Source organism: Mustela nigripes, chromosome 14 (assembly GCF_022355385.1).
Source record: "Mustela nigripes isolate SB6536 chromosome 14, MUSNIG.SB6536, whole genome shotgun sequence".
Classification (NCBI taxonomy): domain Eukaryota; kingdom Metazoa; phylum Chordata; class Mammalia; order Carnivora; family Mustelidae; genus Mustela; species Mustela nigripes.
The window spans coordinates 23,743,066-23,755,326 of NC_081570.1; the positions used below are offsets into that span (position 1 = coordinate 23,743,066).

The 12,261-nt window shown below is 42.6% G+C and overlaps 1 protein-coding gene across 1 annotated transcript in view; it reads left to right on the forward strand.

Moving 5' to 3' along the window:
• The window catches only part of KHDRBS1 (KH RNA binding domain containing, signal transduction associated 1), a 28,324-nt gene extending 16,280 nt beyond the window's left edge, over positions 1-12,044 (forward strand). The window contains exons 3-9 of the mRNA XM_059376998.1: positions 237-353; positions 2,084-2,230; positions 4,903-5,036; positions 5,997-6,198; positions 6,726-6,793; positions 8,173-8,231; positions 10,695-12,044. Of these exons, the coding sequence (XP_059232981.1) occupies positions 237-353; positions 2,084-2,230; positions 4,903-5,036; positions 5,997-6,198; positions 6,726-6,793; positions 8,173-8,231; positions 10,695-10,792 (825 nt within the window). The 3' untranslated portion in view covers positions 10,793-12,044. The remainder of the gene's footprint in view (positions 1-236; positions 354-2,083; positions 2,231-4,902; positions 5,037-5,996; positions 6,199-6,725; positions 6,794-8,172; positions 8,232-10,694) is intronic.
• The last annotated feature ends 217 nt before the right edge of the window (positions 12,045-12,261 follow it).

Sequence of the window (12,261 nt, forward strand, 5' to 3'; positions counted from 1 at the left end):
TGAAAAGAGCACCAGACTACATCAGGAAACCCAAGTTCAAGTCTAGGAACTGCTATTGTCTAGTATAAGCTTAGACTGTTGACTTCTTTTCAGTCTATCCTCAGCATATCCTTCAGTAAAATGGAGATGGTAATAGGACCCCTATTTTATAGGGTTGTTGAAGATCAAATGAGGTAATAAATGTGGCAATGTTTTACAGAAATGTGTATAAGAAATCCATTTTTATTTTCTGTCAGTTCAATTTTGTGGGGAAGATCCTCGGGCCACAAGGGAATACAATCAAAAGACTGCAAGAAGAGACTGGTGCAAAGATCTCTGTGCTGGGCAAGGGCTCAATGAGAGACAAAGCCAAGGTAAGCTCATACCCATGAGGCAAGAAGACAGTGCCTTCTGGAAGCCAGTGCTTGTAAATGTATAGAATGTGAATCTCTTCAGTTTGTGTATGAGAGATTATAGATTATAGAGATTGTGTAGAGAGATTATACTTGTTTGGCAACCCTAGAAAAGAGCCCTGGTGATTCTTTCTTTCCTGACATTTGACTGTGAGTGATGGAAGCAGTAGTAGCAACTTTCAATTTTGTAAGCTTATCTATGAAAACTTAGAAGGGGAGCTGGATATACTAAAACTTATCCAGACTGAAGACACTAAAATGTGAACAGCGTATTCTCTTGCCAGTAACATAGAAAAATGAGAGCAATAATGTTGTGAGTGCAGGTGAGTCTGAGGATTAGTTGTCTGAGTTTTTTAATAGCCAGCTGGAATGTGAAAGAACACTAAAAGAAAGTACTTCAGAAGGAACCATCAGTAATCCTGACAACAGAACCTCAAGCTGATTTTTTTCCATGTCATAGCCCCATGGGCTTTGTGCTCTTCAGATGTATCAAAAAAATTCCTGTCCAAATAGATTAGTCTTAGCCTTCTAGGGTCAGCTTTTTAGATGTGGCATATCAGATACAGCCTGAAAACTTAGAACACTGTTTTCTCAGAGCCCTTTCATTTATCCACTCACTTTTCTCACTAGATGGATACACTTAGGGCTGAAGTATGTTATTTTACCTACTGAGACTTACATGGGATTTTCTTCACTCTATCCTGACTTTTTTCCTCCCCTAGAACTCCCAGACCATATAAGCAAATAAGAAGAGCTGGTGCTGGGCCACCTGGCTGATTCAGTCAGGAGAGCATGTGACTCTTGATCTCGGGGCTGTGAGTTTAAGCCCCACAGTGGGGGGTAGAGGTCACTTAATAAGTTAAAAAGTGGGGTGCCTGGGTGGCACAGATGGTTAAGCATCTGCATTCAGCTCAGGTCATGATCTCCAGTTCTTGGGATGGAGTCCCACGTCAGGCACCCAGCTCAGCAGGGAGTCTGCTTCTCCCTCTGCCTCTCCCCTGCTTGTGCTCTCTGTCTTTCTCTCAAATTAATAAATAAAATCGTTTTTTGAAAAATAATTAACTAATTAAGTTTAAAAGTTTAGAGATACCTCTGTGGCTCAGTCAGTTAAGCATTGAACTCTTGGTTTCTCTTTAGGTCATGATCTCAGGGTTTGTGAGGTCAGGCCTGCTTCGGGCTCCTCACTATACATGGAGCCTGATAAGATTCACTCTCCCCTTCTCATTGCTCCCCGTAAATAAATAAGCTTGCTTGCTTATTTATTTAAACAAATAAATAAGCTTGTTTGCTTATTTATTTATTTATTTGAAGTAAAAGAAGAAGAGCTGGTACTTAACAGCACTAGCTGGGATTGAAAAGCAAATGCTTGGCAATGAGTGAATGCACGCATTCTTGGCACACAGCTGATATCTGAGTGAAGACTGGAATTACGTTTCTCTCTTTTATACCTTCTAATAAGAGCTGCAGTGAATACATCAGGAAATCAAGACAGTGGTTAACTTTTAGTAGCAGACTGATTACAGGTTTAGCAGGTTGCGTGAATTACTATTCTCTAGATCTTGTTTTGCTTTCTTACACTTTACTGTTTTTCTGAGATGTTGAGGTTATTTCTTGGTGTCTCTTTACACCGGACGCAAGTGTCATTTTCTCCCATTCCATGTGATATGATGTCTTTCTGCATTTTTCCATAGGAGGAAGAGCTGCGCAAAGGTGGAGACCCCAAATACGCCCACTTGAATATGGATCTGCATGTCTTCATTGAAGTCTTTGGACCCCCATGTGAAGCTTATGCTCTCATGGCCCATGCTATGGAGGAAGTCAAGAAGTTCCTAGTACCAGTAAGGAAATCCACATCCTATATTACTGAGCAAGAGAGAACTGGGATCTTGTGCTGTTGCTAATGAGGCAGGGGTTCTTAATCACGATCTCTGCGTAGCATGAAATTGCCTACCAAATTCCGTATTTATGTTCATTTTTCTGAGGTAGTGTGTTACTTTTACCTAGTCCTCAAAGCACTGTACCTCAAAGCTACTCTACCCCTCCTTATCTAATGTGTTTTTAGTTATATACCAGGATCTGTTTTAGTATCTTAGGTCCACAGTGTGTCTGGCATCTGAACGTCTGGTTAAGAAAGATTTAACAGAGTCTTGACTGAGCTAAGTGTGTTGGTACTAGTGTGGAACTAGGAAGTTACGATAGGAAAATGGCTAAGATGGTTGTAAACCCCCTGTACTCAGGGGTTTATGTTCTAGACTCTGGAGAGTGTAGAAGACAGCAGCAAGAGGCTTCTAGCTTCCAATCTTGATAGATCAAATTTTGACTAGGGTGTATTCAGGGCTGTCTCTCCTGAAGGAATTTCTTACATAGGGTTTGATTTGAAAGAGGTGTGATTGTTATAGGCTTGACTGTTGAGGATATTAAACAAATAGGTGTGCAGTTTCTTTCAGAGTATAACGGAGGCCCACGAAGAGTTGGGACAGCCCAGGTTACCTTAAGTCTTGCTTATTACCACCTGTTCAGAAGGTCCATTCTTTGAATAAGTAGAAAATGGTGTGATTTTTGCTCAGCAAGACTTACTAGTTGCCAGAGTTAGCATACTACAGTTGAATATTTAATAACCAGGCATGAATCTGGAACCTTGGGAAGCATGGGAAATACTCTTCACGAGAGTCGAGTAAGCTTCCTGTTTTCGTCACTAAAACTAAGAGGAGGTGAGATACAGTTGTTGGCTTTCTTGTGTAATGCAGAATGAGGACTTGGAACTAAATGTGGTTGTCAGAGGATGTGAGAATCGGTAGAGCAAAAATTTATAGGCAGTGTGTACCTATAATGCTGAGCTCTAAGAATTCCAACACTGTCTCGGATGTCTCGGCAGCTGCTTTGCTTCCAAGTACTTCGTCTTCGTTAGAATGTTCAAACATGAAACAGCCAATTTAAAATCTCCTAGAGAAGACCTCGGAGCTGGTAAATTTTCCCTTGAGGGAGTTCTTTTTGCTCTTTTTGAGGTGTTCTTTTGAAGCACCCTGAGCCTCCAGTGTCTGAAGGGCTGTAGGGGAATGCGTATCTCCTCTTTATCCTTAGTTTCAGCGTATTTCTCAAAAGGCATAGCTTTACGAGGCTTTCATGTAAGTGGATCTTCGAAAAATATGTCTGCCAGGCGTATCAGGGTGTCTTTGGTGTTGGTATAGCATTTGGAAGAATCCAGGCAAATCGGCCGTCACTGGTCACTTGATTCTCCAGGGTGGGTCTCAAGCAGCAGTAATGTGCAAGGTAGGAGGAGGTGAAGAGTTGGGGAGGGGGGCATCTCTGTGGTGACTAGAATCTTCTATTCTTGAAGCTCTGTCCACCTGGGATATATAAAAAAGCATGGAGTATTAAAACTGAATGGCTCTCATCAGGAAATATGTGAAAAGATTTGCAAATGGCATTTGACTCAATTCTTCCCTCTTGTGAAGAAAAAGAAAGTGAGCCTATTTTTGCATCCATGACCAGAGCCTCCGTTTTCCCCTTAGAACCATTAACTGTACCAGAGAGGCTTCCTGGTACAGTAGGAAGAGCACTGGACTGGGACCTTTATCTGCGTCATCTTGGACAAGTTATTATTTCACTTTTCTGAGCCTCAGGTTCCTTGTTCATCCCAAACATTTGTTAAGTATCTGGTAGGTGCCTAATACTCTGCTTGGGTCTGAAGTTACAAAAATGGCTCCTTTCTCACAATCTAGTGAGAAAGACAATTCTAGAATGATGTGGTAAGTGCTTGGGTCTGAGAAAATTTCACAGTGCTGTGGAAAAAGAGGAGGGAGTGGGGGTGGCATCAAAGAAAGGTTTTCAAAAGAAGTAATATTTTAGATTAAGTCTTCTAAGAGTGCATTAGTCTCTCAGGTAGACAAAAAAGGCAGTGTAGTCAGATGATTCAAAGCCTAGATTTTGGAGACAGGTAATTCTGAATTCACATCAAGTCTGCTAATTACTAGCTGTCTGTCCTTAGGCTGGTGGCTTTATATGCCCTGATTCCGTTTCCCAGCTGTAAAATGGGACGACCTGCTTACTTACCTTCAGGGTAACCTTGAAGATTAAACTGCAAAACCTATAGTGAGCTTATTATAAAGTACCCAGTGCATAGAGCTTAATTAACGGTAGCAGCTTTTACTATTCTAGGAAAAGGAAGCTATTTGCAAGAATGGGTGTCTAAGTATGCTAGGTTCTGAACTACAGGTGGTTCTGCATGGCTTGAAAGGAGTTTATCCGTGGAGAGTGGATGGAAGTGATCTGGAGAGCCAGGTAGGGACTAATTATGAAAAGCTTCAGCTGAATAATGAGGGGTCTGCCATCAGGACTTTCCTCGAAGAGGTGACAGGTAGGGTGCCGTTTGACTTCAGAAAATGCATGACCTGAGACTTCGTCTGAGCGTTCAGAGCTGGTCTTAGTATCCAAGGCTTATGTGGGCTGGACAGCTTCTCAACAGAAGGTAGAGATGTGGCCCAGTAATCCTTTTATCTTTCATTTGCAGGATATGATGGATGATATCTGCCAGGAGCAATTTTTAGAGCTTTCCTACTTGAATGGAGTACCGGAGCCCTCTCGCGGACGTGGGGTGCCAGTGAGAGGCCGAGGAGCTGCACCTCCTCCTCCACCTGTTCCCAGGTAAAAAAAATAATGGAAACAACTAGAAACAGGATGTAAGTTTGGCCAGTACCGTTTCTCTCTTAGTGGTGCTCTTTCTTCCGTCTTAGAAGGGGCCTCAGGATTTGTACCAGCAAGAGTGGAATTAAGTAGATCTTAGGTCCTTTGGCCATAGCCAAGTGCAGCAGTCCTGTTGAAACTTTTGTTGGTCTTTTAATTTTGGATAGTTCTAGCAGTTTAGAATGGTCTCTGGCTTTAGAAGTGAGAAGTTTACCTTTTGTGACTGACTTTATGGAATGTTCAGACTTTCCAAAGTAGTACACTGATGAAACATCTACAGGTCCACTTGGGAACCTGGGAAGTCTCCAGTATGGGTCCTTTACCCACCTCTTTGGTTTTTTTGGGGATTTTGTTTGTTTGTTCATTTGTTTTTTCTCTGTTTTAATAATGGTCTGCTTAAGGCATTGTGGGATCTGTCTGGCTCCAGAATTTGCAAACAAATCTGAACATGAAAGTATCATCTATGTATTAAAATCTCCATTTAAAATACGTTTTCTGGGGTACCTCGGTGGCTGAGTGGGGTAAAGCCTCTGCCTTCAGCTCAGGTCGTAATCTTGGGGTCCTGGGATCGAGCCCTGCATTGGGCTTTCTGCTTGGCGGGGAGCCTGCTTCCCCTTCTCTCTCTGCCTGCCTCTCTGCCTGCTTGTGATCTCTCTCTCTGTGTCAAATAAATAAATAAGATTTTTTTTTTTAAAGATTTATTTATTCATTTGACATACAGAAATCACAAGGAGGCAGAGAGGCAGGCAGAAAGAGAGGAGGAAGCAGGCTTCCTGCTGAGCAGAAAGCCCGATGCAAGGCTTGATCCCAGGACCCTGGGATCATGACCAGAGCCGAAGGCAGAGGCTTTAACCCACTGAGCCACCCAGGCGCCCCAAATAAATAAGATCTTAAAAACAAAAACATGTTTTCTTCTTACAGAGGCCGTGGTGTTGGACCACCTCGGGGGGCTTTGGTACGTGGTACACCTGTGAGAGGAGCCATCACCAGAGGTGCCACGGTAACTCGAGGAGTGCCGCCCCCACCTACAGTGAGGGGTGCTCCAGCACCCAGAGCACGGACAGCAGGCATCCAGAGGATACCTTTGCCTCCGCCCCCTGCACCAGAAACCTATGAAGAATATGTAAGAAGTTTGAGCAGTGTGCCATTTCCCGATACCTAGAAGGCTGCCAAAGGAAGTTGAATGATAGGGCATTGGCCCTTGGTGTAGGTAGCAAGGACTGCCTGTAAGATCTGGAGTCTGGTCTCTTCTTTTGCAGTGAATGTTAAACTATGAGAAGATTTTTCCATTTTAAGCATAGTTTACTACATGTGAATAGATGAAATAGGAAATAGGCTGTGCCTTGACAAATATACAGTGTTTTAATAAGGAGTCTTTTCACTAGTACTGCTGATAATGCTCAAGTTCAACTTTTCCTTGTTTCCTGCCCACAATTTGGAGGGTGGTTTGGTTTGGTTGATGGTTCCTTTTTGTTTCATTTTTTTCTTTAAAAAAAAAAATTTCTCTGTCAACTCTTTACCAGTGGGTGTTAATTTTGGGGGAAAATTCTGCATTCTGTTAATCTAGAAGCCTACCATCCTCCCATGGGATGTAATTACCTTCCCCATTCTGTGTGATTTTGCCTTTCTTTTTCATTTTATTTGTTGTAGGGGTATGATGACACATATGCAGAACAGAGTTATGAAGGCTACGAAGGCTATTACAGCCAGAGCCAAGGGTAAGTCAGGCAAGAGAAGTACTGTTTCGTGTCCTGGGGTGGATGGAGGGAGTTGGAATAATGGAGAGATTTAGGTAGCACACATCTGCAGAGCAGTGAGGCTCCCCTTTGGGGGGTATCTACTTTCCTTTCCACATCTATAAGGCATGCAGATCTGTAAGCTTAGGGAACTGTGAATCTGAATTTATTTATTTATTAAAAGGTTTTATTTATTTGAGAGAGAGCAAGCATGAGGGGGGAAGGTCAGAGGAGGTGACCCCCTGCTGAGCAGGGAGCCCAGGACAGGACCCGTTCCTGTGACTCCAGGATCATGACCTGAGCTGAAAGCAGTCACTCAACCGAGTCACCCAGGCACCTTGTGTATCTGAATTTATAGTATAGAATCTGGGAATAACGTGAAAATTTCCTGAGCTGTGAACACATGGAAATGAAGGGGAAATGCCTTTAAATTGTTTGGATGTGGGGCGCCTGGGTGGCTCAGTGGGTTAAGCCGCTGCCTTCGGCTCAGGTCATGATCTCAGGGTCCTGGGATCGAGTCCCGCATCGGGCTCTCTGCTCAGCGGGGAGCCTGCTTCCCTCTCTCTCTCTCTGCCTGCCTCTCTGCCTACTTGTGATCTCTCTCTGTCAAATAAATAAATAAAATCTTAAAAAAAAAAAAAAATTGTTTGGATGTATTATTGCCACATTAAAGGCACCTGGGTGGCTCAATGGGTTAAGCCGCTGCCTTCCGCTCAGGTCATGATCTCAGGGTCCTGGGATCGAGTCCTGCATCGGGCTTTCTGCTCAGCAGGGAGCCTGCTTCCCTCTCTCTCTCTCTCTGCCTGCCTCTCCGTCTACTTGTGATTTCTCTCTGTCAAATAAATAAAATCTTTAAAAGAAAAAAAATTTTTTTTTAAATAAATAAAAGGAAGCTAGAATCCTACTACCATAACTTAGGTTATTTTCTGCACTCTTAAATAACGTTTTTGTGTATATGTATTTTATCTGTGATTGATTAAAAAAGTGTTTCATAATTGTACAGAGGGGACAGAACAGTATGTTTGTTTGCTCTCTTCCACAGAGCCCTATAAATTTGTGTGTGTGTGTGAGTATGTACACTGTGATTAAGATAGTCAGTTTTGGATTGTGCTTTTTCACTTTAAATTACGTGGTATCCATTTTTCTTTGCAATGGTTGTAATTTTTTGTTTTGTTTTGTTTTGTTTTGTTTTAAGTACATAGCACATACCTGTTTTGGAAATATTTTCTGGTTTGGAGATGGGGCAAAATGAGCATTTTCCTGCCCTACACATGTAGTAAAATGCCTGAAATGTGGGAAGAAGGGGAAATGGAAGTAGAGTTACTCTGTAGCTCTCTAACACTCTTGTCTTTGGCTTTCAGGGACTCAGAATATTATGACTATGGACATGGGGAGGTTCAGGATTCTTACGAAGCTTATGGTATGTCTTTATTTCCATGTTGGGCAGAGTGTGCAAGTAAGTGTCTGCGGGAATGCTAGTGACTGGATTACTGGGGGCTGCCAGTCACACACTGAAAGAGGAACCTTTAGAAAGCTGAGATGTTGATAGGACAGTAGCCATCCCGTTTTTATTGCAATTGTGTGGTGTCCCGTAGAAAGAGGAGCTCTTAAGGTGAGATGGGGTTACCCTTAGAAGGCTAAGCAGATGTCTTAGACTAGGGCTCAGGTCCAGCTAGGCCTGGTTGGAGTACCAGACTTCTAAGCTGATGTTGATCCTTTTCTCCTTTAGACCAGGGGAGATTGCCAGGCATAGGTCATGTTGCAGGGCCCTTGCTGCTGGTGCCTAGGCCACATGGGTAGATACTGAGAACTACATCATATACAGTTTTATTTTCCAGCCCCACTACATTTTTTTTCTTTAAGATTCTGTTTACTTATTTTGAGAGAGAGAGAGTAAGAGAGCACAAGCAGGGGGAGCAACAGAGGGAGAGGGAGAAGCAGACTTCTCACTGAGCAGGAATCCCAACGCAGGGCTCAATCCCAGAGCCCCAGGATCATGACCTGAGCTGAAGGCAGATGCTTAACCGACTGAGCCACCCATGTACCCCACCCCACTTCATTCTGAGGAAGAATTTTGGATCTCACTGAAAAGAATCTCAATGTAGAGGAAATGTTAGCGGAAAGGGAACTAACCAGATGGCAGGTAGCTAGGCAAAAGCAGGTTGGGTACAAGCATCCTGCCTGTCATCTCAGATCTCAGGCAGTAGGGGCCACTTCAGGGCAGTACTGGCACAAGCTCCTTCCTGGCTTGGAGACATCTCAGCTCAGTCCTTGATCCCAAGAGAGCTATAGAGGCTGGAATGGCAGCAGGACCGAACTGTCTGTTTAGTTGAAAACACATTGCCCAAGAGTCTTCGAGTGCCAATTATGGCCCCGTGTTAATGGGCCCCAGAGGGAGTTCCGTGTGGGTGCAGAGAGAGCCGCTTTTTAAATGCAAGGTATTTTCAGCATACCTTGGGAATTCCAGAGTCCTTGGCCAGGGGCTCAGCAATTGACAATTCATCTTAAGACACTAGTTAACAGTCTCCCCTTACCCCTAGTTCCTTAGAGCTCCCACATACAATCTGAGCCTAACTTGTCTGCGCAGTCTGTAGTAGCCAGTCAGCTGCTTGCCTAGGGAAACCGTTTTACCAATTCTAGCTAAATGGTGCTGGACAGTTGCCATCAGTAACACTGCTCAGCTCTCGTAGGCCACTGTTTAGAAGAAGGGCAGTGGGATTGCCCCAGGGTATTTCCCTCCCATCGGTGAGGCAGCACAATGCTGCCTCTGTGTGTGTTTGACTAAATTACATTTCTGTTTTGCTTGAGAAGAGACTGCACTGAAAGAGGCAGGCTGCCTCTACTGCTCCTGGTGTGATGTTGCCACACTTAATCTGTTATGATTTTGGCCTTTATAAACAGAATTACAAAAAAATAAACTGTCTTGTTAGTACCAGAAGCCATTTGGAAAGTAATGGCTGTACCTATTATACTAAGGGTAAAAATAAGCTTAGATAGGGTCTCTGGGACTTGAGGTCCATGTAGAGGTTTTAGACTTACAGTGATGGAGGCTCAGATTTGTGAATGCAGGCAGCTGGGGAAACGCGTTGGGGATGAACTGGCATGGGTAGCCTGTGAGGGCGAGTGGGAGAATAAGCTCATACATGCAGCTCCTTTTCATAAGAGGTCAGCTGTAGAAGTAAGCGACCATCTCTTTCAGGCTTTTCCCTGTAACAAAAGAAAGTTATTTGGGGCTGTCAACCATGTTGTCTGGCTTCTCTGGACTATTGCATGAGAAAGGAAACAGTGAATTCTCCGTATCAGTGCTATAAACACGTCCTGCTTCCCTACACCAGAGCAGTGGACCAGCTCTGCTGATGGAGAGGCCTCATGAAATGCGGCCCTTGCTTGCTTCTCCCAGAGAGGACACTTCTCAACAGGGAAACCTGACTTGCTGTTGGAAAGGGAGCCACCTGCTTCCATTCTGATTTCCTAAAGGTTCCATAGGCTTTCTTTGCCCAATTCCATTGGGAACAGGAAAAAGGGCATTGCAGACGTACTGAGATTCATTTCCTCACTGTCTCAAGCAAGGTGTTGGGTTTATCCAGATTTGGGGGCTGGAGGAGAAGATTATATTGCCTGTGGAGAACATACTTGCTAAAGATGACTCCAAGGCCTTTTCTGAGCCTTTTCATTCTGTCTGTCTGCTCAGAGTTGCCCTGCAGCTTGGAAATGAAGTTGTTCAGGAGGGCCAAGCAGAGCAAAAAGCAAGGACCCACTGGGATGTGGCAAGACACTGGAAACAAAGTGGTGTCTTTGGTGATCTTTACCAGATGACCTATTCTTGCTCCTCCCATAATGCCCATGGCGTGTGGTTTATAAACTGTTTTTGCTTTCCCCGCAGGCCAAGACGACTGGAATGGGACCAGGCCGTCGCTGAAGGCCCCTCCAGCTAGGCCGGTGAAGGGAGCATACAGAGAGCACCCATATGGACGTTATTAAAAACAAACATGAGGGGAAAATATCAGTTATGAGCAAAGTTGTTACTGATTTCTTGTATCTCCCAGGATTCCTGTTGCTTTACCCACAACAGACAAGTAATTGTCTAAGTGTTTTTCTTTGTGGTCCCCTTCTTCTCCCCACCTTACTCCATTCTTAACTCTGCATTCTGGCTTCTGTATGTAGTATTTTAAAATGAGTTAAAATAGATTTAGGAATATCGAATTAATTTTTTAAGTGTGTAGATGCTTTTTTCTTTGTTGTTTAAATATAAACAGAAATGTACCTTTTATAATAAAAAAAAAGTTGAGTAAAAAAAAAAAACCACAAACCTGTTAGTTTCAAAAGTGACATTGCTTGCTTAAAGGTTCTGAAGTTTAAGGCTTGTTAACTTTCTCTTAGTTTTGATTTGAGGCATCCCGTAAAGTTGTAGTTGCAGAATCCCAAACTAGGCTACATTTCAAAATTCAGGGCTGTTTAAGATTTAAAATCACAACGTTAACGGCAGTAGGTGCCACCATGTAAAAGTGAGCTCAGACGTCTCTAAAAATGTTTCCTTTAAAAGCACATGGCGGTTGAATCTTAAGGTTAAATTTTAATATGAAAGATCCTCATGAATTAAATAGTTGATGCAATTTTTAACGTTAATTGATTTAAAACAACAACAACAACAAAATTAGGTTTGTAAAACTGACTTTTTCATTATGTGGGTTTTGAAATCTAGCCCCAGACATACAGTGTTGAGAGATACTTAGTGGGGAGCAGGTTTTGAAGAGGTGAATTTGGGGAGAGGGGCTAGCCACCTGGATTGAATTTGATGCAGAGCTTTTTAGCCATGAAAAATCTTTCAGTGATAGCACTAATAATTTAAAATTTCAGTATTTAAAAAGACAAAGTGTTTTGTCCATCTGAGGTTCTGCACTCCATGAAAAGCTCACTTGGACACTGGAACCAAAAGCTGACGATTTTTTTAAGTGACGGTTGTCAATATTGAACTGTTTCCAAGGTAGTTAGTCAAGTATGTCTCAACACTAGCATGATATAAAAAGGGACACTGCAGCTGAATGAAAAAGGAATCAAAATCCACTTTGTACATAAGTTAAAGTCCTAATTGGATTTGTACCGTCCTCCCATTTTGTTCTTGGAAGATTAAATGCTACATGTGTAAGTCTGCCTAAATAGGTAGCTTAAACTTATGTCAAAATGTCTGCAGCAGTTTGTCAATAAAGTTTAGTCCTTTTTTAATCAAAGTAAATGTGATGAATTGTCATTTTTTTGGGTGGACAATAAAATAGTTTTCTCTTTCAAATAAACTTAAATTAACTCTAAAGTTAATGGGCTTGTTAAAAGTTGGAGATATTCTTAAAAGTGGTGGGGGGGATTTTATTTTAAGTTTACCAAAAAAAAAGTTTATCGAGTTGTTAAGTTTTAGTTTAAAAATAATCAAAGCTTTTTCACCCCCTGGAAGTTGT